The sequence below is a fragment of the Chiloscyllium punctatum genome, chromosome 15 (assembly GCF_047496795.1).
Source record: "Chiloscyllium punctatum isolate Juve2018m chromosome 15, sChiPun1.3, whole genome shotgun sequence".
In the NCBI taxonomy this organism is placed as follows: Eukaryota; Metazoa; Chordata; class Chondrichthyes; order Orectolobiformes; family Hemiscylliidae; genus Chiloscyllium; species Chiloscyllium punctatum.
Window position 1 is genome coordinate 99,100,005 of NC_092753.1, and position 27,934 is coordinate 99,127,938.

At 42.1% G+C, this 27,934-nt stretch overlaps 1 protein-coding gene across 3 annotated transcripts in view; it reads right to left on the bottom strand.

The window, feature by feature from the left end:
* gbe1b (glucan (1,4-alpha-), branching enzyme 1b) overlaps window positions 1-27,934 on the bottom strand; it is a 591,749-nt gene that overhangs the window by 233,277 nt on the left and 330,538 nt on the right. For all 3 annotated transcript variants that reach the window (XM_072585795.1, XM_072585794.1, XM_072585793.1), the window contains exon 6: window positions 489-579. In XM_072585795.1, coding sequence (XP_072441896.1) covers window positions 489-579 — 91 coding nt within the window. The remainder of the gene's footprint in view (window positions 1-488; window positions 580-27,934) is intronic.

Below are 27,934 nucleotides of genomic sequence, written 5' to 3' on the forward strand. Positions count from 1 at the left end.
ATGAGGAATGCAAGACTCTAGTTAGGCAGAAATATCAGAGAGTGTGGGACTTTTTATCCACGGCACAGAGGAGATTTAATAAAGATGCTCAAAAATAACAAAAAATCTGAATATCATAGGCAGAGAACAGTTTCCAGCAGTCAGGATATACATTTAAGGCAACTGACAAAAGAAGCAGATGATATCAAAGATTTCTTCTTTTAATCCTATCAGTTGCTATGAACAAAAGTGGACTATCAAAAAGTGTGGAGCAAGTAAATTCAATGATAGCTTCTAAAACAGAGTTGCTTAAATATATGAAGCAAAACAGGGTAACTTGGGTGCAACAGGCCAAATGGCCTTTGTGTATTTTGCACAATTCTGTGACATCAATCTGTTCGCCAACAGGAAGGTTCATCTGTCACTTTTGCTCTTTTTTTAATATAAATTTCGAAAAGCTTCAGGTAGGAAGTGTGCCATGGTAAGGAAAACAGAGTGGTTGGTCATACCTTGAAGCAGCAAAGAAGCTGGTAACTTGATAACCAAAACTGGCATAGTAGGCATGTTCCATTACAGCCATCAGCTGGATACAGTTATAACCTGCAAAGTATGAAAACAAAATAACTCTTTGTATTTTGAAATAAGGTTAAGTTACAACATCCAATAATTATGTAGTGAAAACAACAAATGCTAGAGATCATAGCAGGTCAGGCAGCTTTCCTGGAGAGACAGCAAGCTAATGTTTTGAGTTTAGATGAAGAGTCATCTAAACACAAAATGGTAGCTTGCTCCCTCTCCACGGATGCTGCCTGACCCGCTGTGATCTCCAGTGTTTGTTGTTTTCAGAGTAGATTCCAGCATAGAACGTAGAACATTACAGCGCAGTACAGGCCTTTTGGCCGGTGTATCTTTGCTGCCCACTGTAGTTGACAACTGATGACTAAATCATTGAATAGTACAGCACAGGAGGCGCCTCGTGCCTCAAATTGCATGCATTAGCTGCTTAAAATACATGCTCGAGTAGTCCAATTCCTTCTCTTCTTTTTCTAACAGCCATGAAAAATGACCCTGACACTTAAGCAACTTCACATGTGAAACTGGTGACTTCTCCATCTTGTGGTGACACAGCCTTTAATCTCCTAAAACAGTGGTTTATGTTGTGATGGTCAACCATGGTAAGCATTTCCTGGTGTGATACCCACATTTGGTACCACAGTCTAGTATGCCACACTTAGCACAGTGGCAGATGGTTAAGATGCATGACTTGTTGGCCATTGTTTTCTCTGGTCCCCTCCCCTCCCAGCTTCTAATTTTGGCTCACCGATTCCAAACAGTTAATCTCCAGGGATCATGGTTATCAGTAGCTAGCTCCCAGTTGACAGTTTCATTGCCCACCAAACTTGCTTACAGGATATTCTTACACCACAGACATGGACCCGCAAGTGGTTGCGACCCACTGGCTGGTTGCTGTATAGAGAATCTTATGACATCATCCACCTGTTGATTGTACCTGAGCCAGCACAGACATAGTTGACTGAAGGAGGAGTGTACATGGATGGAATTAGAACACTCCAGGAGCTCTGAGCTGGTGACCTTCTCTTTATTCTTGATTACTTCTAACAAATACCATCGAGTCGCAGAACTGAACAGCACGGAATCAGACCCTTCAGTCCAACTCTTCCATGCCGACCAGATATCCTCAATTAATCTAGTCCCAATTGCCAGCACTTAGCCCATATTCCTCTTAACCCTTCCGATTCATATACTCATCCAGATGCCTTTTAAATATTGTACCAGTCTCCACCAATTCCAGCTCATTCCACACAGGCACCACCCTCTGCATGAAAAAGTTGCCCCTCAGGTCGCTTTTAAATTTTTTTCCCCCTCTCACTGTAAACCTTTGCCCTCTAGTTTTAGAATCCTCCATCCTGGGAAAAAGACCTTGATGATTCGGTCTTATTAACCTCCTAATGTCACCCCTCAGCCTCTAACACTCCAGGGAAAATAGTCCCAACCTATTCAGCCTCTCCCTGTAGCTCAAACCCTCCAGCCCTATCAACATCTTTGTAAATCTTTTCTGAACCCTTCCAAGTTTCCCAACATCCTTCCTATGCAGGAGACCAGAACTGAATGCAGTATTCCAAAAGTGGCCTAACCAATGTACTGTACAGTTACATAACTGACTCCTGCAGAACAGGAGATGGTGGCATAATGGTAACATCACTGGACTAGTAATCCAGAGGAGAAAGTGAGGACTGCAGATGCTAGAAAAGCATAGCTAGTCAGGCAGCATCCGAGGCACAGGAGGACTCCTGATGAAGGGCTTATGCTCGAAATGTCGACTCTTCTGTGCCTTGGATGCTGCCTGACTGGCTGTGCTTTTCTAGCACCACACTCTTCGACTAGCAATCCAGAGGCTCAAGTTAATTTTCAGAGGGACATAGAATTTAAAATTAATTTGAACCGATTAACAAATCTGTTCCAAGGAGAAAATGTAGGTGATTCTGAGACTATGGTCCGAAATCTAAATAAGGGGTATTACAAAGGTGTAAGGCATGATTGGATTATGATAAATAAGGAATGTTACTCAAAGGAATGACAGTGGTTGGGCAACAGCACACATTTTCGAAGTGAATAGATGAACTTCAACAATTGCTCATTCCTGTTCAGCACAAAAATGAAACAGGAGCTGTTGCCCAGCCACAACTAACAAGGGAAATAAGGGATTGTATTACATCCAAGGAAGAGACATACAAATAAGTCAACAAGAGCAGCAGACCTGAGGAATGGGAGCAGTTTAAATTTCAGAAAAGGAGAACAGAGATCGATTAAGGTGGGGGGGGGGGGGGAAAGAGTTGGTATAGAGTATGAGAATAGGATTCAGAGAACATACAGACTGACCTATTGATTTGTGAAGACAAACGTAGGTCCCAGACAGTTAGGAATATGGCAAATTATAATAAGGAACACAAAAAAAAGTAGACCAAATATATCCCTTGTTTCTACTTTCACAAATATGTCTCAAAAACGTTGGGGAACACTGTGTCTAGTGAGGGGGGAGAACTGAAGGAAGTCAGTATTAGTGGCGAAATGGTTGTTTTGGAAACCGATGGGACTGAAGACCGATATCTCCAGGGCCCAATGATTTAAATCCCAGAGTCTTAAGGAAGTGGCTCTAGAAACAGTGAAAGCATCAGTGGTCATCTTTCAAGATTCTGTAGACTCTGGAACAGTTCCTATGCACCAAAGGGTAGCTAATGTAAACCTACATTATAAAAGGACGTAGGGAGGAATTATAGATCAGTTAGCCCAATGTCAGTAGTGGGGATAATTTTGGATTCCATTAAAGAAGACCTTCATAAAGAGAGGACTCGAGTACAGGAGTAGGGATGTCTTGCTGCAATTGTACCTTGGTGACACCACAGCTGTAGAATTGTATGCAGTTTTGGTCACCTTATCTGGCATGTGCAACATGGGTTTGCCAGATTGATTCCTGGGATAGCAGCACTAACATACAAACAGAGACTCCATTAGTTGGGACAGTATTCAGTGGAGTTTAGAAAAACATGGGGGGGCGGGGGATCTCAGAGGAACTATAAGATTCCAAGAGGACTAGACAGGGTAAACACAGGATGTCGCGATGACAAGTCCAAAGCAGGGTGGCACGATGGCTCAGTGATTAGCACTGCTGCCTCACAGTGCCAGGGACCTGGGTTTGATTCCTGGCTCGGATGACTGTCTGTGTGTTGTTTGCACATTTTCCCCATGTCTGTGTGGATTTCCTCTGGGTGCTCCGGTTTCCTTTCTCAATCCAAAGATGTGCAGGGCAGGTGAATTGGTCATGCTAAATTACCCACAGTGTTCAGGGATGTGTAAGTTAGATGTATTAGTTAGGGGTAAATATAGGAAAATCGAATAGGGGTATGGGTCTGGGTAGGTTACTCTTCAGAGGGTCAGTGTGGACTTGGGCCAAAAGGCCTGTTTCCACACTGTGGAGATTCTACTCTATGAACCAGGAGTCACAGTCGAAGTCGTAAATGGCCTACCATGTATCCTGAGATAAGGAAAATATTTTCACCTAGAGAGTAATGAGTCTGTGCAATTCTCTGCCCCAGAATGCATTTGAGGTCAAAACATTAATGTTTTCAAGAAAGAGTTCGATATAACTCTTTGGGCTAACGGGACGCAGGAGGAATAGGATATGAAGTTGGATAATCAGCCATGATCACCTTGAAAAGTTGAGCAAATTCGAAGGGCCAAATTCCTACTTCCGCTCCTATTTTCAACTCTTCTATGATTTTTGCAAATCCCATTTGGTTCATTAATGTCCTTCAGGGAAAAAATAGCCACCCTTCCATGGTCTGGCCCACACACAATTCCAGACTCAAGAATAGGAGTGATTCAGACCTGCTCTCTGGAAGGATCTAGCAGAGCTGGTCAGTCCAACAACAATTTAGGGATGACCAACAAAAGCTGGCCCTGCCAATGACAGCCATATTCATGAAAGACTGAAACAACTGTGGCTGCAACTTACAGATATTGCTGGAGAAACTCGGAAGGAGAGGCACTGGTCCTGAAATGTTAACTTTGCTTTCTCTCCACAGATGCTGAGTTTCTCCAGCAATTTCCAGTATCCACAATTCTCTATTTTTCCTTTTTAGTGGTTGCATCTTTAGGATATGTTAACGAGTAAAGAAAAACATCATTTCAAATAGCCTGACCCCCAAGTCCTTTAGCAAGGAGAATTCCACACCAGGACATGGTTAGCCTTAATATTTTTTTCTATTTCCATTCATTAATTTTTCTAGATCACAGTTAAATCTGTTTAAAAAAAACTTTCAGCATCATTTTAATTAATATTTTAAACAACCTTTGAATAATCACCAAAATTCATCAGCAAAATTTCAGCATAAGCAAAAGGGATACGACATGGCAGTGTAATTACAGAACATATTTCATAAAGATGTCTAACGTGATATTTTAAAATGGACAACTGATAGGATGGCTCCCAAAGGATATGTGACTGTACACGTTAACTGTCAGGTAAAAAGGAGACAAACAGACAAGTGTGCTTTCTCAACATCAATCACAAAGAAAGCCATTTACAATTCAATGAGTCTTAGAATAACACAATAGATCATCAAAGATTTGAGAATTTAAAAGTTTCTCAGAATTTACCTCTTGTGGGTTTATAAATTGTGATTAAGAGTACAACAGCAGGGAGGTTATGCTGAATCCATGACAAGACACTAGTTAGACCTCAGCTAGAGTACTGCATACAGTGTGACTGCCAGATGTGAAGAAAGATGTGAACAAATTGGACAGTGTGCAGGAATGGGTCACTTCAGTGATGAGGACAGATTTCAGAGCTGGGACTGTTTTCCTTGGAGAGGAGAAGACCAACACAGACTGGATGAGTTTTCAAATTCATGAATGGTCCAGACACAATACACAGGGTGAAACAACTTCCAATTGTAAACACTTCACTAATGAAGGGGTCGAGATTTAAAGTGATTTACAAAAGCAGCAAATGCTAGGCAAGAAATAAAAATTTCACTCAACAAGAGGTTCAAGTATGGAATGGACTGCCTGGCAGTGTCGTGGAGGCAAGTTTAATCGAGGGATTCAAGAGGATTCTTTAAACAGAAATAATGTGCAGGGTCCCTGGGAAGTGGAGGATGGAACGGAGTCACACTGTTTATTTGGAGGGCTGGTGCAGACATGATCAGCTGATTGACCTCCTCCTGCACCGTGCAAATTCTGGGATTCTATGAACTCACGAGTTGTGAGTTCATGAAATGCCCTGCCAGTAGCAGTGGTGGACTCTCCCTCTTTATGGGCATTTAAACGGGCATTGGATAGGCATATGGAGGATAGTGGGCTAGTGTAGGTTAGGTGGGCTTGGATCGGCGCAACATTGAGGGCCAAAGGGCCTGTACTGCGCTGTATTCTTCTATGTTCTATGAAAATGAGAGAGGAAGGACATCTACAAGGAAGTTCAGCTTAAATGACATTACTCTGTAGAACACGAATTCATTAAAAGATAACGTAGCAACCATCTTGACCATGATCTGTATGTGATTCTGGAAGACACTATTTTAAAACGGAACTTCAAATAGAACTCTGATGAGACAGCAACAGATTGGGAGAGGTTTCTCGACAGAGAAAAGAGGAAAGTCCAAATCAGCTAAGGACTGTATTATTGAACGGCAGAGAGCCATAACCTGAAATGGAATAAAAGTGAACTAAAGGAACCTGCACTCCCTCCCAGACACTGGTGAGTTCAGTTCAACTGGCTGAGAAAATTCAAGCTTTTCAACCACAGAATCCACAGCAGTTTACTTCTGACTTCAGGTTTACAGTCCCTTACAACAACCACAGGTCAGTCTGCTTCGCATCTTTATATGGATCGTGTCTCACAGCAGTGTCCTGGCACAGGTGGCAGCCACTTGGCCCATCATGGATGCATTGACAGATCGAACTCTAATCTTTGTACTTGTACTTGATCTAATAAATTGTTGCTTTTTTGCTTCATAACTTCGAACAATAGCAGCATCATAAACTCATCTTTGATCCAATTTAAAGTAAACTGGTGTTTTAAAATTGGAACACTCCAAAAAAAATGAGGAAACCAAAAGAACTGGAATAATTCACAGATAATGGCTCACATCTCAAACACATGACAAGAGGAAACAAGTAGAGCTAAAACTTTCCCTTTAACACTGCAGTAAACACATTGTTTGAACACAGAGCAAAGGAAAGCTTTCCATTTAATTGACAGTACACAAGAACAAACTATTCAATTTCAACAAAACAATGTGGGTCACCAACTGGCAATGCAAATAGTTTAACAAAGTGATTCCCCTGGAGATTCAAAGAAAAAAATAAGGCTCTCAAACCGCCTTCTTGAGGTTAATGGGCCCTGAGCATTACAAGATGATATTTTCTGTAATCATTGTGATCAGTAATTCTCCATTTTATTCCTTGCAATAATGCAAAAATATTATTCCACAATTGCATTTAAATCTAATTTCAGCTATACAAGCGAAGTAATCATTTCATTTTATTGAGATGAGTACACACAAACCTGAGAGGGGAATTGGGTCTGTATGATATCCATAATCCACTCAAGCTTCAAGTGAACTGGGTAAAATATAAGAGGTCGTGTTTTGTTGAACGCAGAGTAACAATGTGCCTCAGGGATGAGACAAGACCTCTTTAATTTTTCATGTTTACACAACATTGGAAATTAAGTGAAAACCAACCAAATCATTGAGATCACATGAGATGGCTTTAGGTGATCACTCCATTTCACTCCCAGGAACATGCACTGGGTAAGAGGCATTCATTATGTTGTCTCCATTCTTGCCAAGCCAACCAAGTCTTGGATTTAATCCTTCTGGCAACAGTGTCAAGCAGACCTAGCTCCGCCATAGCTTTCAGTCTAACATGGCTTTAAATACGACAAGGAGCTCTGTGCTCTAAGACTACCATACTGCCCATTTCACAACCTGTCAATGAAACTTGAAATTTATCTTCATCATTTGCCATGACAATGTGCTTATCAGCTAACTTCAATATCATTCCTCACGCCAGTGCCTACAAGAGTTAAGAGCCTTGTCAGCATGGAGGAACAGATATTACAGATATAAAGAATCTTAAAAAGTGAGGTTGCATGTAAAGTAAAGCAATAAAAAAAAGAAAATGAGATTCTGGGTTTCATAAATGGTGCTACTGCATCAAAAAGCAAGGGAGTGATGTTGAATTTGTACAAGACATAGGTTAAGCTCATTAAGCATTTCAGGCAGTTGAGCTTTTTCTGCACTGCAGCAAAGCAAAGAATGATAGTAGAAATGACAGGTTATAGCTACAAACACTTCTTGGTAAAGGTTCTTCACAGTGGAACAGTGACAGTTATGAGGTAGTGAATAGTGGTCTGAAACATTTTAAGGGATAAGCACTAAGGGACCTTTTCCACCAACTGCTGAATCAGAAATTAAGACAGGCTGAGAATTATCATTACAAAGGCAATGAGGGAAATTATAGAATAATACATCCTGTAAGGCTGTCATTTGGCCCATTGCTCTTGTGCTAGCACTCTGAAAGAATTATCCAATTAGTCCAGTACACCTGTTAAATCTGTGCATCCCTCAAAGTCTATTACCTTTCAGCTATGCAATTCACTGAGCAAAGTTGCTAAATGAAGTTCCACTACCCCTGCTTTTAGGCAGCATGCTCCTGAACATTATATCTTTCTGCATTAAAACAATTCCCATTTCTCCGAGACTTCTTGTCAATTAGCTCACATTTGGTGACCTTTGATTTCCAACTTCTCTGTCACAGGAACAATTTCACTGCATCTACTCTACCAAGTTATGATGTGAAGCACCTCAATCAAACATTTACTTGGTCTTCTCTGCTCTCATGAGAATAATCCCAGCTTCTTCAGTCTCCTGATATGATTCAAGTCTCTCTTCCTGATATTATTCTGATAATTTGCATACACCCCATGATGGAATTGGAAGTTTGCTGCAAGAACTATCAAAAAAAAAGGAAAGAGTTGTGTGGCACTACAACTGTGATAAATAGCTGGGTGCATAATGGTTTCAGTAGCTCAAAACTGGGCATCCAGGTTGCACTGTGGGTCATCAGCAGCAGTAAAATTGTTTTCAACCAGAACCAGCAAATCTTTCATCCTGCCATTAAACTCAGAGATTAATCCTGGTTCAACGAAGTGCAGGCCAAGAGCAGGACAAGTACATCTAACAATAAGATGTCAACCCAGTGAAGGAGCTAGGAATCGAGGATTCAGAGTTCAGGCAAAATAAAAAAAGTAGGAAGACTGACATGACGAGAACTATTTTCATTCAGCAAGTTGCTCAAAACGGCAAAGTACTACCTGAGAGTATGGAGGAGGCAGGATCAATAAAAACACTTGAAAGTGAATTGGATCACTTTCTAAAAAGGAAAAATGTGCAAGACTACAGGCAGGGGAGTGACACCAGGTAAATGCCTCAGTACTGGGCCAGCAAGCCGCCTACTAATCTGAAAATGCCAGTTCATTGTTTCCTTCTGTACCATGAGGTTTGCCTAGCAGGATTCGGATGTCATAGCCAATCACAAACATGACTGCACCATCATGAAATTATTCCGATGGGAGATGTGAAATTGTCAAATACAGTGTGGGCACCAAAAGGAATTTGTTTTTATAAATCGAGGTGTAGATCACAAAAGCAGGGGAATCTTGATGGAATTGTACAGAACTTTGGCGAAACCACAGCATGTGTACTGTGTGCAGTCCTGGTTACGATATTAATGGAAGCAAGTGATTACACTGGAGGGAGTGCAGGAGAAATTCACCAGGATGCTGCCCAGGATGGAAAATGTAAGCTTTGAAGAAAGGTTGGACAGAACACTGCTCCTTCAGGAGGTGAAATGTCAGTCAATTCACTTGATGGAGCAGAGCTCCGAAAGCTTGTGATTTCAAATAAACCCGTTGGACTATAACCTGGTGTTGTGTGACTTCTGCCTTTACCTGGGTGACCACTTGGTACGACATAACATTCAAGGTTGTAGACCACATTGAAGGAGTAGGTTGAAGGTCACATGTTTCTCATGAGTCACAGCAGACTCGATGGACTGAAGGGTCTCCTCTGCACTGTATGATTCTATGAAATTTCCTAGTTGATTTTGTCAATACCTGTGCTGAGAGATCTGAGCATTTATATTGCGATGAAAACATTACTTTCTCTAAGTTTACATATTTTAAGGAAAGCTATTCTGGAAGAAAATTTTTTGAGACTCTTTAGTTGATGCCAATTTTGTACAACTATAATTTGCAAAGTTTTGCACATGCTTATTATGTACTTTCAAAGGTACTTTTCTTTGAACTCAATCATGCAGAAAAGTTCTAACTTTGAAAGAAAGTGTGCTAATTATTAGACATTTTATACATGTAGATATTAAGCCCAATTTTTGGAACTCTACTCTCTGCTTTCAAACTGGAGAATAATAATAATGTCATTTTTGAGTATTCATGAAGTTCTAATCATAGCTAAGCCGTCCTACCGCATCCAGTCACAGGTGGTGGCAGACAATTTAAGAACCGACAGGAAGAGTACACTCCACATATACCTCAGTCTGAATGATGTTGAGACAAACACAATAAAGTAAAAGCAAGCCTGAAGAGTCTGGAACTGTCTTCGGCCAGAAGAGCTGGGCGGTTGATCTATCTCAGTCTCATCAAGTCCCCAGCATCACATACTGGTCTTCAGCCAATTCTTTTCACTCTGCACGAGATCAAAGAAATGACTGAAGGAGCTGGATGCTCTAAAGGTTATGTGCCTTGACAAAATCCTGGCAGTAGTGCTGAAGACTTGTGCTTGAGAACACGCCACACTCACATCCAAGCTGTTTCAGCACAACTACAATATTGGCATACACTCCAAAATATACAAAATTGTTCAACTATATTCTGTCCATAAGTAGAAGGCCAAATCAAACCTAGTTAATTACTGCCCAGTCAACTCCCCATCATCAGTAAAATAATGGAAGCAGTCCTCAATAATGCCATTAAACACCGCTTGCTTAGCTACTAGCTAATAACAGATGCTCAGCTTGAGGACTGTCATACCCACTCAGGTGAGGTGAGAGCAGCCTCCCTTTATAGCAAGGCCACATTTGACAAAGTGTGACATGAAGGAGCCCTAATAAAACCACACATATGCCAGGCAATGACCATCTCCAATGAAGGGGAATAGACATACAGTTGCATTATTATCATTTAATTTATCTCTATTAACATCCTGTTGGGGGGGGGGGGGCGCGAAGGGGGGTGTTACCAATGAGAAACTGAACTGCAACAGCCATACAAATGTTGTAGGGACAAGGGCAAGAGCAGGTCAAAGTTTGGGAATTCTGTGATGAGTTAACTGACCTTGCCAGTGTCTGTATACAACCTAGAGACTAGAGTGAGATGAAACGCTCTCCACTTTCCTGAATAGATGCAGCACCAACAAAACCCAAGAACTTTACACCACTGGGAACACGGCAGTATGTGTGAATGGCACCTCATCTATAATCTTCAACATTCACTCACTTCAACATCAATGCACGATGGTAGCAGTGTGCATCCATCAAATATTGCAGCAATTCACCAAGGCTCCTTCTACTGCACGTATCTTTCCAAAAGCCTCTACCACCCAGAAGGATGAGTGTAGCATTTACATGGGAACTCTATCCCTGTAGGGATTCTATGATTGTCTATCATCTGCAAGTTCCTCTCCAATAACATAAGAACTAGAAATAGGAGATGGGATGCATTGGTTAAAATTTTCCAAAAATCATTGCTTTCTGGAGAAATACTAGAGGACTGGAAAACTGCTAATGTAACACCCCTATTCAAAAAATGGGAGGGAGGCAAAAAGCAGATAACTATAGGTTGATTTGCCTAACATCTATCATGGGAAAAGGATTGGAATCAATTAAGGATTTAATAGCATAATATTTGGAAATGGGTTTGGAAATTGTTCTTCATGTTGCATGCGCAATCTCACCAATGCCTGTCATCCACCATCCTGACTTTATCGCCATTCATTCACTCTTACTGTGTCAAAATCCTGACAGCACTATGGACATACATACAATAGGAACTGCAGCAGTTCAGAAGGCAGCTCATCACCACATTATCAAAAGCAATCAGGGATGGACAATAAGTGCTGGCCTAGCTCGAAACAGATTCATTAAAGAAGAAAAACATTCCAGGATTCTGAACAAGCAACAGCAAATAAGCAGCTATTTAGTCAAAGCCCGAAAACTGTCCAGGTCTTACTGCACGTGGACTGTACTAAATATCTGAAGACATTCAAATGATGAACAATGCAATCACTGGAAGAACATCTACAGCTCATTATACTGGAAGGGTTACAAGTTGGATGTGAATCAGCATTGTACAAGAGGCAATTGACAGAATTAAGCTCATTAAAATCTGCAGAGCATTCATTTTAGCTGCATGCAAAATTCAGTGTGCAGCTAACTGGAGAATATAGACATGGGTAATGGAATCTGTCCTGTGCTCTTCTGTTCGAGATAGATATACCCAGTTGTGAACATTCACTTCTGCACTCCACTACCCATCTCAGCAAATCCACAGCTGACACTGTATCCACATCTTGTTTCCTCCAAACATGATCAACATTGATATTTTCTGGTGAACTCCCGTTTTCAGTGCTCTATAACACTGATCATATGCAGAACTGTTGCTTATACACTGAAGCACACCAAGCGATATTCAACCCTCATCTCTCGACTGGCTCAACAATGTTAGATTGCAATTCAGCATCACCACAAATTTAACCATATTTCAATCCCAGTTCCATCCCTCCATCTCTAAAACCTTTTTTCTCATTAATGGTACGAGGGTGCCTTTGTCTAGGCCAGTTTTTGTTCTGCATCCCAAACTGCCCAGAGGACAATTAAGAATCAACCACATTGACCCATGCTGTGGGTCTGGAGTCACATGTCAGCCAGATCAGGAAAGGATGGGTTTCCTTCCGTCATGAACACTCATGGCAATTGACAATGGATTAGACTGTTAATTTGAGATTTTTATTGAATTCAAATTCCACTATCTGTTGTGGCAGAATTCGAACCCAGGTGCACTGAACATTACATGGGTCTCTGGATCAACAGCCCAGCGATAATACGATAGGATGTTGCCTCTCCCACTTCTTAGTAGTTTGGCCTTTTGCAAGATTCCTGGATTTTATCCCCTGGACCAATGGTGACTCAGCTTTTAGCAGACTGGGCCATAAGTTGTGAAATTCCCTCCTAAACCGCTTTCCTTCAAGGCTCTCCTTAAAGTTTATTTGCTTGACCAAACATTTGAATACCTGCTCCAATGTGTTCTTGTGTGGTTCAGCAGCTAACAGCACTCCTGTCAAGCACCTTGGGACTGTTTAGCACCTAAAAGGTGCTACATAAGTGCAAACTGCTGTGTAAATTTAAAAAAAATACACTAATCACACATCAGAAGGCAAAAACCAACTTGGTGTCATGTAGCACCTTAACGGATCCTTGGGATAGTTGAAAACACTTCACAGCCCATGAAACACAGCTGCTGTTAGGGAAGCAAGCATGCTAGCTAATTTTCATAATGCTCAAAAAACACAAAATAAACACATTTGTTCTGTTCAAGCCTTGAGAGTTGAAACCTGAACCTACTGAACCACAACAGGACCAGTGAGATAAAACATGGAATCCTTTATTTTAATACTTTTGGTTTTGAACAGCCAGCATTTTACATATCCTGAGATGTAACACTACTGCATGACCTGGGTGGCTTCTAGAAAGAACTACAAAATAAGACAAATCTCCATTCGGCCAGGTTGAACAAATTCCTCAATTTAACTTGCACATGGGAAACAGCATTCAGATTCTCAGGGAGCTCATAAAAATGATGCTGATGGGAAAGAAAGAAAAAAAATTGCAATTCTGCTGCCTGGAGTGGATTTATTGATTAAATAAAGAGGAAAAGAAGTTAATTTTACATTTAATGATCCACTTTATCTTCAACCTTTTGAATGATTACAAATTTAACGCCTGCCTCTTGAAACTTTCAAGCACAGTCTTTTAAACACAACTACATTGTACATCAAAAGATTTCTCCAATGGAAGTGACAGCATTTGAATAATCAGAAAATGTGTGTGTATTATGCTTGCACAGAAACACTAGTACTTAATTTGATGACCACGCAATGCCCATATTTTTAACCATAATCAGAAAATGCATTTTTCTTCATTCATTCATGGCATGTGAACCTTGTTGGCTAGACTAACATTTATTGTTCCCATTTCCCCTCTATCGCCTTGGACAAGATAGAGGTGAACCGCCTGCCTTCTTGAACTTCTGCACAGCATGCGATCTCAGTACACTCTGCTGTAGGAAGGGAGCACCAGGATTTGGATCCAACAATAGTGAAGAATTAGCAACATAGGGGGCAGCACAGTGGTAAGCACTGCTGTCTCATAGCGCAGGGACCTGGATTCGATTCCAGCCTCGGCGACTGTCTTTGTGAAGTTTGCACATTCTCCCCGTGTCTGTGTGGGTTTCCTCCGGGTGCTCCGGTTTCCTCCCAAAATCCAAAGATGTGCAGGTTAGGTGAATTGGCCATGCTAAATTGCTCATAATGTTCATAGATGTGCAGGTTCGTGCATTAGTTAAGGGTAAATGTAGGAAAATAAGGTGGGGAATGGATCTGGGTGGGTTACTCTTCAGAAAGTGGTACACTAAATATTTTAATAACTGATATTAAGGAGAGATGTGTCATGGTTCCTATGCCCTCACTTTATATGTTGCTGCCATGTGTTCAGAGGCATCTGACAGAAATACATATTCAATTTGGAACAGATGGTAATCACTTTGATCTGAGATGACTGAAATCCTCAACTAAAGTTTCAGAGATCACAATATGCGAATTGCTGATTTCTGCTGACTGTGCCCTCCTTGTGTCACACCAATTGCACTAAAGCGTATTAGTCTGCTGCACAAATCTGAGGTAGTTTGGGTTGAGGTTAGGAATAGAAGAGGTGAGGTCACCCTGTTAGGAGTCTTTTACAGGCCTCCTAATAGTCCTAGAATCGTTGAAGAAAGGATTGCGAAGATGATTCAGGAGAAGAGTGACAGTAATAGGGTGATTGTTATGGGAGACTTTAACTTTCCTGATATTGATTGGGAAAGCTATAGCTCAAGTTCGTTAGATGGGTCAGTGTTTGTGCAATGTGTGCAGGAGAGTTTCCTGACACAATATGTAGATAAGCCAACAAGAGGTGAGGCCATACTGGATTTGGTTCTGGGTAACGAACCAGGCCAGGTATTAGAACTCGAGGTAGGTGAGCACTTTGGGGACAGTGACCACAATTCGGTGATTTTTACTCTAGTGATGGAGAGGGATAAGTGTGTACTACAGGGCAAGAGTTATAGCTGGGGGCAGGGAAATTATGATGCGTTGAGGCATGACTTAGGATGTGTGGATTGGAAAAGTAGATTCCAAGGCAAGAGCGTAATTGATATGTGGAACTTGTTCAAGGAGCAACTATTGAGTGTCCTTGATAAGTACGTACCTATCAGGCAGGGAGGAAAGGGTCGTGTGAGGGAGCCGTGGTTTAATAAGGAGTTGGAATCCCTGGTTAAATGGAAGAGGGCGGCCTTTGTAAAGATGAGGCGTGAAGGTTCAATAGGGGCAATTGAGAGTTATAAGGTAGCCCGGAAGGACCTGAAGAGAGAGCTAAGAGCAGCAAGGAGGGGACATGAAAGGTCCTTAGTTGGTAGGATTAGGGAAAACCCTAAGGCTTTCTATAGGTATGTTAGGAATAAAAGAATGACGAGGGAAGGAATAGGTCCAATCAAGGATAGTAATGGGAAGTTGCGTGTGGAGGCTGAAGAGATTGGGGAGGCGCTGAATGAATACTTTTCGTCAGTATTCACTCAGGAACAGGACATTGTTGTCGATATAAATACTGAGGCATGAATAAGTAGAATGGATGGCTTTGAGATATGTAGAGAAGAGGTGTTGGAAATTCTGGCAAGGGTGAAAATAGATAAGTCCCCTTGGCCTGATGGCATTTATCCTAGGATTCTCTGGGAAGCAAGGGAGGAGATTGCAGAGCCATTGGCCTTGATTTTTGTGTCCTCTTTGTCGACAGGAGTAGTGCCAGAGGACTGGAGGCTAGCAAACGTGGTTCCCTTGTTCAAGAAGGGGAGTAGGGATAATCCTAGTAACTATAGGCCAGTGAGTCTCACTTCTGTTGTGGGCAAAGTCTTAGAGAGAATTGTAAGGGATAGGATTTATGCACATCTGGATAAGAATGATGTGATCAAGGATAGTCAGCATGGTTTTGTGAAGGGCAGGTCGTGCCTCACAAACCTTATTGAATTCTTTGAGAAGGTGACTAAGGAGGTAGATGAGGGGAAAGCGGTAGATGTGGTATATATGGATTTTAGTAAGGCGTTTGATAAGGTCCCCCATGGTAGGCTACTGCAGAAAATACAGAGATATGGCATTGAGGGTGAGTTGGAGGTTTGGATTAGGAATTGGCTCTCTGGAAGAAGACAGAGGGTAGTAGTTGATGGCAAAGGTTCATCTTGGAGTGCCGTCACTAGCGGTGTTCCGCAAGGATCTGTTTTGGGACCATTGCTGTTTGTCATTTTTATAAATGACCTGGAGGAAGGGTTAGAAGGTTGGGTGAGCAAGTTTGCGGATGATACGAAAGTCGGAGGAGTTGTAGACAGTGAGGAAGGATATGGCAGGTTACAGCGGGATATAGAGAAGCTGCAGAGCTGGGCAGAAAGGTGGCAAATGGAGTTCAATGTAGCTAAGTGTGAAGTGATTCACTTTGGTAAGAGTAATAAAAAGATGGATTACTGGGCTAATGGTAGACTACTTGGTAGTGTGGAAGAGCAGAGGGATCTTGGTGTCCATGTACACAGATCTCTGAAAGTTGCCACCCAGGTAAATAGTGCAGTGAAGAAGGCATATGGCGTACTGGCTTTTATTGGTAGAGGAATTGAGTTCCGGAGTCCTGAGGTTATGCTGCAGTTGTATAAGACTCTGGTGCGGCCGCATCTGGAATATTGTGTGCAGTTTTGGTCGCCATACTATAGGAAGGATGTGGAGGCACTGGAACGGGTGCAGAGGAAGTTTACCCGGATGTTGCCTGGTATGGTAGGAAAATCCTATGAGGAAAGGCTGAGGCACTTGAGGTTGTTTTCATTGGAGAAAAGAAGGTTTAGGGGTGATTTGATAGAGGTGTACAAGATGATTAGGGGGTTAGATCGGGTTGACAGTGAGAACCTTTTTCCACGTATGGAGTCAGCTATTACAAGGGGGCATAGCTTTAAATTAAGGGGGGGTAAATATAGGACTGATGTTAGGGGTAGGTTCTTCACTCAGCGAGTCGTAAGTTCATGGAATGCCCTGCCAGTAGCAGTAGTGGACTCTCCCTCTTTATGGGTATTTAAGCGGGCATTGGATAGGTATATGGAGGATAGTGGGTTAGTGTAGGTTAGGTGGGCTTTGATCGGCGCAACATCGAGGGCTGAAGGGCCTGTACTGCGCTGTATTCTTCTATGTTCTATGTTCTATGTTCAAAGTCGATGTGGATTTGTTGGGTCGATGGGCCTGTTTCCACACTGTGCGGACGCTATGATAGATCTGTAGGGATTCTATGGTAGTTCCAAGTGAGAATGTAAAGATTTGGAGAGGAACCTGCATTCTGGTGCTCCCAGATGTCTTCTTCCGTTGCTGTCCTAGGTAATAGAGTCTTGGTGAACAATGCAGTACAATTTATACGTTGTACATACTGCTGCCACTGTCCATTGGTGATGGAGACATTGACTACTGAAGGTGTTAGAGGGGCAGCTTTGTTTTGGATGGTGTTGAGCTTTTTCAGTGTTGTTGCAGCTACACTCATCTGGGCAAATGGATATCATTCTATCACACTCCTGAGTTGGGTCTATCAGATGATGAACAGTCTGTGGGGTGTCAGGAGGTGAGTTATTCACCACAGAATTCCAAGCTTCTTATATGCTGTTGTAACCATGGTTTTACAGAGCTAGTCCCATCAGCTTCTCCATTGTCATTACATTTAACTGCTGCTGTTCCTCCTTTTTAAACCATTTACTATAAAACTGCTGCAGGATTTTTCTAATCTTTTGCTGATGTGTTTGTTTAGATTTTAAAGTTTATCTTCTTGTATTACCTTTTCAGATATTTTCAAACTTTTTTTTGTTTAATATAACATTTTAAGCCAACTTCTAGTTTTGCAGCTTAGAATTATCCTTTCAAATACAAAGTTTTTCAGAGGTCTGTTAAGGGACAAAATAGACGTACAATATTGTTCACTATATCCTGAGATTATCACAACATTTTTCCCCTTGTAACTGTGTTAAGACATTTCTTTGTCTTCACAAGTTTTCTTCTTTATTTTTGTCTCTTTCTAGCTGATTTGAACTTTTACATGGAAGTTTAATGCTGCTAAATTCTGCTTTCACAGAAACTGGCAGGATCTGTGTGCTTTTAAGATGCTGAATATTTAAAGATACAATCGTAGTTGTCTGACCAGATTGTTTTTCCTTCCTTTGCAGAATTTAAGATATTTTTCAGGCTGTCCCGTCTGGCACTTCTTTCTTACAAGAGGTTTCTTGGATGCAAGAGAACAGGTGGATGAGGAGGTTAAAGAAGCATATGGGATACGTGTCTTTATTAGTTGAAGCATTGAATACAAGTGCAGAAAGATGATAACAGTGCTGTATAAGATGCTAGTTAAATCACAACCGGAGCGCTGTGTGCAATTTTGATTGCCACACTACAGGTAAAATGTGATTGCACTAGAGAGGGTGTGGAGGTTGCCTGCAGCTGGAACATTACAGCTTTGTAAAGAGATTAGATAGGCTGGTGTTGTTTCCTTAAAGCAGAGGGGAGACTTGATTGAGGTGTACAATCCTGTGAAAGAGATAGTAGAATGGACAAAGCTAGGGAACATAGATTAAAGTTAAGGAGCAGGACATTCAGAGGGAATTCAAGGAAGAACGGTTTGATCCAGGTGGTGGGTGTCTGGCACACACGGCCTGAAAGTGTGGCAGAGGCAGGAACCATCACAATAGTTAAGTTGCATTCAGATGAACACATAAAACTCATTGGCATACAAGGCTACTGGCCAGGTGCTGGGAAATGGAATGAGAGCAGAGGGGTGCTGGTAATTGGAACAGACACAATGGACTATATAGGCTCTTTCCATGGTGTGAAATTTTATGATGTTATGACAATGGATTCCATCACTGCTCACCATCTTATAATGTTAGTTGCCAATACATCACAGATAGATTCACTGTCTCCAATCCTTCCTACTCCTAGTCCAGAAAATTAAGTAACATGGGATCCACAGTGAGTTGGTAAGTTGTAACACACAGGTGCGTTTAAACTAAATGGTTGGGAGAAGAGGATAAACTGGAAATTTAAGAAGGACGTTAAAGGGAAAGTGAGAATAAGAGGCTAAGAAAGACAACAAAATCAATTGAGCAGAAAACTCAAGAAGGGATCATACAGTATGATCAAGTGAAATAGGGATTGATAGGAAGGATGAGGGGAGTTAAAATTAAAAATATTATATATGAATGCACAAAGTATATGAAATAAGGTGGATGAGTTTAAGGCTCAGTTGGAAAGTGGCAGTTACGATATTGCTGAGATAATGGAGACGTGGCTTCAAGTGGACAGGGCCTGGGAAATGAATATTCAAGGCTATACGTACTATTGAAAGGACAGACTGACGGGCAGAGGGGGTGGGGGTGGGGTGGCCATGTTGGTGAGGAATGATGTTCAGTCGCTTTTGAGGTTGGACATAGAATCAGGAGATGCAGAGTCAGTATGGATAGAGCTGAGAAATTCTAAGGGTAGAAAGACCCTAATGGGTGTTATCTACAGGCCCCCAAACAGTAGTCTGGGTGTAAGTTGAATAAGGAGTTGAATTTGGCCTGACGCAAAAGTATTACTACAGTTGTTATGGGGGATTTCAACATGCAGGTAGACTGGGAAAATCAGGATGGTACTGGACCCCACAAAAGGGAGTTTGTGGAGTGCCTCCGAGGTGGATTCTTAAAACAGCTTCTGCTGGAGCCTACCAGGGAGAAGGCAATTCTGGATCTGGTATTGTGCAACGAACCAGATTTGATCAGGGACCTCGAAGCAAAGGAGCCATTAGGAGGTAGTGACCACAATATGATAAGTTTTAATTTGTAGTTTGAGAGGGAGAAGGGAGAATCGGAAGTGTCAGTATTGCAGTTGAACAAAAGGAACTATGGAGCTATGAGGAAGGACCTGGCCAAAGTACAATGGTTCAGTACCTTATCAGGGATGGTAGTGGAACAACAATGGCAGGTAGTTCTGGGTATAATGCAGAAGGTTCAGGATCAGTTAATTTCAAAGAGGAAGAAAGATCCTAAGGAGAGGCAGGGGCGGCTGTGGCTGACGAGGGACATTAATGACTGTATGAAGATAAAAGAAAAGTTAACAGAACAAAGATGAGCGGGAAGCTGGAGGACTGGGAAACTTTTAAAGAGCAACAGAGGGTAACTAAAAAAAACAATAAGCAGAGAAAAAAAAATGAGGTACGAAGGTAAACTGGCCAAAAATATATAGGAGGATAGTAAAAGATTTTTTAGGTATGTGAAAAGAAAAAAAAAATGTTTAAGACTAAAATTGGGCCCTTAAAGACAGAAACGGGTGAATTTATTCTGAGGAACAAGGAAATGGCAGGAGAGTTGAATAGGTACTTTGGGTCTGTCTTCACTGGGGAAGACACAAGTAATCTCCCAGATGTAACAGTGGTTGAAGGACCGAGGGTAATGGATGAACTGAAGGGAATTTATATTAGGCAGGAAATGGTGTTGGATAGACTTTCAGGTCTGAAGGCTGAAACGTCCCCGGGACCTGATGGTCTACATCCCAGGGTACTTAAGGAGGTGGCTCTATAAATCGTGGATGCGTTGGTGATCATTTTACAATGTTCTATAGATTCAGGATCAGTTCCTGCGGATTGGAGGGTGGCTAATATTGTCCCACTTTTCAAGAAGGGAGGGAGAGAGAAAACAGGGAATTATAGACTGGTTAGCCTGACGTCAGTGGTGGGAAAGACTCATTTGGATAGCAGTAACAGGATAGGTCAGAGTCAGCATGGATTTACAAAGGGGAAATCATGCTTGACCGATCTTCTGGAATTTTTTGAGCATGTAACTATGAAGATGGACCAGGGAGAACGTGGATATAGTGCACCTGGACTTTCAGAAAGCCTTTGATAAAGTCTCAAATAGGAGATTAGTGAGCAAAATTAGGGCACATGGTATTGGGGGCAAAATACTGACATGGATTGCAAGTTGGCTTGCTGACAGGAAGCAAAGAGTAGTGATAAATGGGTCCATTTCGGAATGGCAGGCGGTGACCAGTAGGGTACCACAAGGTTTGGTGCTGGGACCACAACTGTTTACATTATACATTAATGATACAGATGAAGGCATTAAAAGTAATAATAAAAGCAAATTTACTGATGACACAAAGCTGGGTGGCAGGATGAAATGTGAGGACGATGTTATGAGAATACATGGTGACTTGGACAGGCTAGGTGAGTAGACAGATACATGGCAGATGCAGTTTAATGTGATTAAATGTGTGGTTATCCACTTTGGTGGCAAGAACAGGAAAGCAGATTACTATCTAAATGGAGTCAAGTTAGGTAAAGAGGCAATACAACAAGATCTAGGTGTTCTTGGACATCAGTCAATGAAAGCAAGCATGTAGGTACAGCAGGCAATGAAGAAAGCTAGTAGCATGCAGACCTTCATAACAAGAGGAATTGAGTATAGGAACAAAGAGATCCTTCAGCAGCTGTACAGGACCCTGGTGAGACTGTACCTGGAATATTGAGTGCAGTTTTGACCTCCAAATTTGAGGAAAGACATTTTGCTATTGAAGGGTGTAGCATAGGTTCATGAGGTCAATTCCCGGAATGGTGGGACTATCACATGTTGAAAGATTGGAGCGACTGGGCTTGTATACACTTGAGTTTAGAAGGATGAGGGGGGATCTGATTGAGATATATAAGATTATTAAAGGATTGGAGACTCTGGAGGCAAGAAGCATGTTTCTGCTGATGGGTGAGGGACACTGTTTAAAAATAAGGGGTAGGTAATTTAGAACAGAGTTGAGGAAAAACTTCTTCAGAGGGAGAAAGTGAGGACTGCAGATGCTGGAGATCAGAGCTGAAAAATGTGTTGCTGGAAAAGCGCAGCAGGTCAGGCAGTATCCAAGGAGCAGGAGAATCGAAGGATTCCTGAAGAAGGGCTTATGCCCGAAACGTCGATTGTCCTGTTCCTTGGATGCTGCCTGACCTGCTGCGCTTTTCCAGCAACACATTTTTCAGTTCAGAAAAACTTCTTCACTCAGAGTGGTGGACATATGGAATGCTCTGCCCTAGAAGGCTGTGGACGCCATGTTTCTGGATACTTTCAAAAAGAGATGGATAGAGCTCTTAAAGATAGTGGAATCAAGGGTTATGGGAATAAGGCAGGAACAGGATACTGATTGTGGATGATCAGCCATGATCATAATGATTGGTGGTGCTGGCTCAAAGGGCCAAATGGCCCACTCCTGCACCTATTGTCTATTATCGTATTCAAAATTGGCTTGGTCATCTAAGACAGACGGTAGTTGAAGAGGGGTGTCTTTCTGACTGGGGGGTCTATGACTAGAAGTGCTCTGTAAGAATCAGTTCCTTGTAATAAATGTGAATGATTTAGATGCACGTATCTGATTAGTGCAATTGCAGACATGAAAATTGGAGGATATGTGGAAGGTTGGAAGGATACAGCAGGATATAGATCAGTTGAAAAGTTGGGTGGGGAAATAGCAGGTGGAGTTTAATCTGGACAAGGGTAAGGTAATTTGGGAGATCAAACACAAGGAGGAAGTATACAGAAAAGGTCAGGACCCTTAGAAGCATTGATATAAGCAGTGATCTAAGGGTGCAAGTCTACAGCTCCATGAAAGTGGCAACACAAGTAGATTTGGTGGTAAAGAAGGCATTCAGCATGCTTGCCTTCATCGGTTGAGACACTAAGTATAAATACTGGCAAGTCATGTTGTAACTGTATAAGACTTTAGTTAGGCCATATTTGGAATACTGTGTGCAGTTCCGGGTACCACACAAGAGGAAAGATGTGAAGGTGTTAGAGACAGTGAAGGAGAGGTTTATCTGGATATTGCCTGGACTTGAGTGTATTATCCATAAGGAGAAGATGGACAAACCTGGATTGTTTTCACTAAAACATCGGAGGCTGAGGGGTGACCTGATAGAAGTATATAAAATAATTAGAGGCATGGATAGGGTGGATGGTCAGAGTCTTTCTCCCAGGGTTGAAATGTCAAATACTTGAGGGCATACTTTTAAGGCGAGAGGGGGAAAGTTCAAAGAAGATGTGCAAAGCAAGTTTTTTTTAATTAACTACAGAGGGACGTAGGTGCCTGGAACACATTGCCAGGGAAGATAGTAGAAGCGTATATGATCGCAACTTTTAAGAAACTTTTAGATGGACACACAAACAGGCAGAGAATGAAAGAATATGGATCACGTACAGGTAGATGGGGCTAGTTTAGAATAGCATCATGGTCAGCACAGATGTGGTGGGCCAAAGGGGCTGCTCCTGCGCTGTTCTATTATCTATGTACTGTCATTGATTGTTCAGAGAAAGTGAGGACTGCAGATGCTGGAGGTCAGAATCAAAAAGCGCAGTGCTGGAGAAAGTTCCTTTCAGGAACCAACTGCCTTATATAACAATCAGCAATGATCAGCACTAATTCTATCCTTAATTTTGGAAAATAAGCCATTAATCAAGCAACTGAAGATGGTTGGATCTAATCTGGAGAAGGCTGCAGTGATAACCAAAGACTTTAATGGCTAACCACAAATATCTTCCTTTTTGCTCATGTGTCCAACCAGTGGAGGATATTCCTCAGTTGTCAGTGACTTATTTTATCACAGCTCTTTGATGCTACATTCCAAACATTTGCCTCCATGTCAAGGGCCAATGTCACCAATCTCAGAAATTCAGCATTTTTCTTGTACACAGAAGATTAAATATGGGAGCAAGCTAGCCAGTACTATAAATGAAAATTGTAAGAGTTCTTTTGGTCTGTAAAGAGCAAAAGAGAGGCAAAAGTGGACATTGGGCTGTTGGAAAATGACCCTGGAGAAATAGTAGTGGGGAACAAGGAAATGGCTGAGGAACTGAATAATTAATGAATTTTGAGAAGGCTTGTCGCTCAGACTAAGGTTCTGGATGTAGGCTTGCTCACTGAGCTGCAAGGTCCATTTTCAGACGTTTTGTCACCATACCAGGTAACATCTTCAGTGAGCCTCCGAATGAAACACTAGTGGTGTAGCCCATTTTCTATTTATACATTTGAGTTTCCTGGGGTTGGTGATGTCATTTCCTCTGGTGACATCAACAAACACATTGACTTGGATCCCATTTACCACACCTGAGAAAAAGAACAGGAAATGACATCACCACAGGAAATTATGTCACCACATGAAATGACATCACCAACCCTAAGAAACCCAAACATGTAAATAGAAAGTGGGCTACACCTCCATCCAGAACTGAGTAATTACTTCGCGATAGTCTTCACGGTGGAAGACATGAGTAATAAACAAAAAATACAAGAGAATGAGGGGGCAGAACGGAGTATGGTGGCCATCACTTACGAGAAGGTGCTTGCAAAGCTGAATGGCCTGAAGGTGAATAAATCACCTGGACCAGATGGACTATACACCAGAGTTCTAAGGGAGATAGATGAACAGATCGAACATTGAACATAGAACTACGTTCAGGCCATTTGGCCCTCGATGTTGTGCCGACCTTTTATCCTACTCTAAAATCAAATTAACCTAAATAAATTTCATTTTACTATCATCCACGTGCCTATTCAAGAGTTGCTTAAATGTCCCTAATGTATCTGACTCTACTAGCACTGCTGGCAGTACATTCCACGCACCTAACACTCTTGTGTAACAAACCTATCTCTGACATCTCCACTAAATCTTTGTCCAATCACCTTAAAATTATGCTCCCTTATGATAGCCATTTCCACCCTGGGTAAAAGTCTGTGGCTATCCACTCTATGACTCTCAACATCTTGTACACCTCTATCAAGTCACCGTGCATCCTTCTTCGTTCTAATGAGAAAAGCTCCAGTTGCCTCAACCTTCCTTCATAACATGCCCTCCAGTCCAGGCAGCATCTTGGTAAATCACCTCTGAACCCTCTCTAAAGCTTCCACATTCTTCCTATAATGAAGCAACCACAACTGAACTCAATATTCCAAGAGTGGTCTAACCAGGGCTCTATAGAGCTGCAGCATAATCTCGCAGCTCTTAAACTCAACCCCCTGCTAATGAAAGCTGACACATCATACGCATTCTTAACAACTCTATCAGCTTGGGTGGCAACTTTGAGAGATCTGTGGACGCAGACTCCGAGATCCCTCTGTTCCTCCACACTGCCAAGAATCCTGCCTTTAACCTGTATTCTGCATTCAAAATTGACCTTCCAACGTGAATCACTTCAGTTTTCCAGGTTGAACTCCATTTGCCACTTCTCAGCCCAGCTCTGCATCCTGTCAATGTCCCATTGCAACCTACAATAGTCCTCCACACTATCCACAACTCCACCAACCTTCGGCAAACTTACTAAACCATCTTTCCACTTCCTCATCCAAGTCACTTATAAAAATCACAAAGAGCAGAGGTTCCAGAACAGATCCCTGCAGAACATCACTGGTCATCGAGCTCCAGGCTGAGTACTTTCCATCTACCACCTCCCTCTGTCTTCTATGGGCCAGCGGATTCTTTATCCAGACAGGTTTCCCGACATCACATGCCTTCTTATTTTCTGAGTAAGCCTACCATGGAGATCCTTACCAAACACCTTGTTAAAATGCACATACACCACATCCACTGCTCTACCTTCATCAATGAGTTTTGTCACATCCTCAAAGAATTCAATAAGGCTTGTGAGGCATGATTTGTCCATCACGAAGCTATGCTGACTATATCTAATCGTACATAACGGAAGCGTTAATGGTGATCTTTCAGGAATTGCTAGAATCAGGGAGGGTCCCAGAGGACTGGAAAATTACTAACATGATATCCCTGTTTAAAAAGGGAGTAAGGCAAAAGACAGAAAAATACAGGCTGATTAGCCTAACTCTAGCATGGGTAAGATCTTGGAACCCAGTGTGAAGAATGAGATTTCTGAATACTTGGAAGTGTATGCTAAAATAGGGCTAAGTCAGCATGGTTTCATCAAGGGTAGGTCATGCCAAACAAATCTGGTAGAATTCTTTGAGGATGTAATGAGCCGGTTAGACCAAGGAGAGCCAATGGATGTCACTTAGGTAAAAACAATGACTGCAGATGCTGGAAACCAGATTCTGGATTAGTGGTGCTGGAAGAGCACAGCAGTTCAGGCAGCATCCAAGTAGCTTCGAAATCGACATTCCTCATGAAGGGCTTTTGCCTGAAACGTCGATTTCGAAGCTACTTAGATGCTGCCTGAACTGCTGTGCTCATCCAGCACCACTAATCCAGAAAATGGATGTCACTTACCTGGACTTCAAAATGCCTTTGACAAGGTGCCACACAGGAGGCTGCTGAGTAAGGTAAGCGCCCATGGTGTCAGAGGCAAGGTGCTAGCATGGACAGAAGCTTGGCTGTCTGCAGAAAGCAGAGAGTGGGAATAAAAGGATCCTTCTCAGGATGACAGCCAGTGACAAGTGGTGTTCCGCAAGGCTCAGTGTTGGGACCATAATTTTGTAATTTATATACTAACAATCTAGATGAAGGAACTGAGGGCATTCTGGCTAAATTTGCAGATGATACAAAGATAGGTAGAGGGACAGATAGCATTAAGGAGATGGGGAGGCTGCAGAAGGATTTGGGCAGGTTAGGAGAGTTGGCAAAGAAGTGGCATGTAGAGTACAACATGGGAAAGTGTGACGTCATGCACTTTGATAGGAAGAAGAGAGGCATGGACTATTTTCTAAATGGGGAGAAAATTCAGAAGTCTGAAGTGCAAAGAGACTTGAGAGTTGTGGTCCAGGATTCTCTCGAGGTAAACTTGCAGGCTGAGTCAGTATTAGGAAGGCAAATGCAATGATGGCATTTATTTTGAAGGGACTTCAGTACAAAAGCAGGGTGTATCTCTTTGGCCCTATAAGACTCTGGGCAGACCACAATTTTGAGTATTGTGCAGAGTTTTGGGTCCCATATCTCAGGAAGGATGAACTGCCCCTGGAACGGGTTCAGAGGAGATTCACGAGAACGGTTCCAGAAATGAATAGGCTAACATATGAGGAATGTTTGAGGAATCTGGGTTTATACTCGATGGAGTTTTGAAGAATTAGGGAGGGATCTTACTGAAATCACAGAATCATAGAATAGAATCCCTGCAACGTGGAAACAGATCATTTGGCACAAGTCTTGACCGACCCTCCGAAAAATATCCTTCCCAGACCCATTCCCCTACCATATCATTCTACATATCCCCTGACTGATGCACCTAACCTGCACATCCCTGAACACTTTGGGCAATTCAATAAGGCCAGTTCAACTAACCTAGACTGTGGGAGGAAGCCGGAGTCCCCAGAGGAAACCCGCACAGACAGTCGCCTGAGGCTGGAATTAAATGCAGGTCCCTGACGCTGTGAGGCAGCAGTGCTAACCACTGAGCCAGAGTGCCGCCCTTGGTTATTTGCTTTGCCCAATCTGCCTCATTGAAGGAGAGAAAAGCAAAGAAACATACAGAATATTGAATGGCCTGGACAGAGTAGCTGCTGGGAAGATGTTTCCACTGGTAGGAGAGACTGGGACCCTAGGGCACAGCCTGAGAGTAAAAGGAAGATCTTTTAGAACAGAGATGAGGAGAAAATTCTTCAGACAGAGAGTGAGGAATCTGTGGAATTCATTGCCGCGGAAAGCTGTGGAGGCCAGGTCATTGAGTATGCGCAAGACTGAGATAGACAGGTTCTTCAGTAGCAAGGGGATCAAGGGTTAAAGGGAGAAAACAGGAGACTGGGGTTGAGAAACTTATCTGCCACAATTGAATGGCGGAGCAGACTGATGGGCAGAATGGCCTAATTTTTACTCCTATGTCTTATGGTCTAACTTTTTTGGATCAAGGCTGTAAATCAGGACTGGGTCCAAGTTCCCTGGCAGATGCTAAACTTAAGTTTGTTAAAAACTGAAGGAACTGCTGAAGCTGAAAATCAGAAACAAAAACTGAACATGCTGGAAAAGGTTGACTAATGGTCACTCAATCTGAAACATCAACTCTGATTTCTTTCCA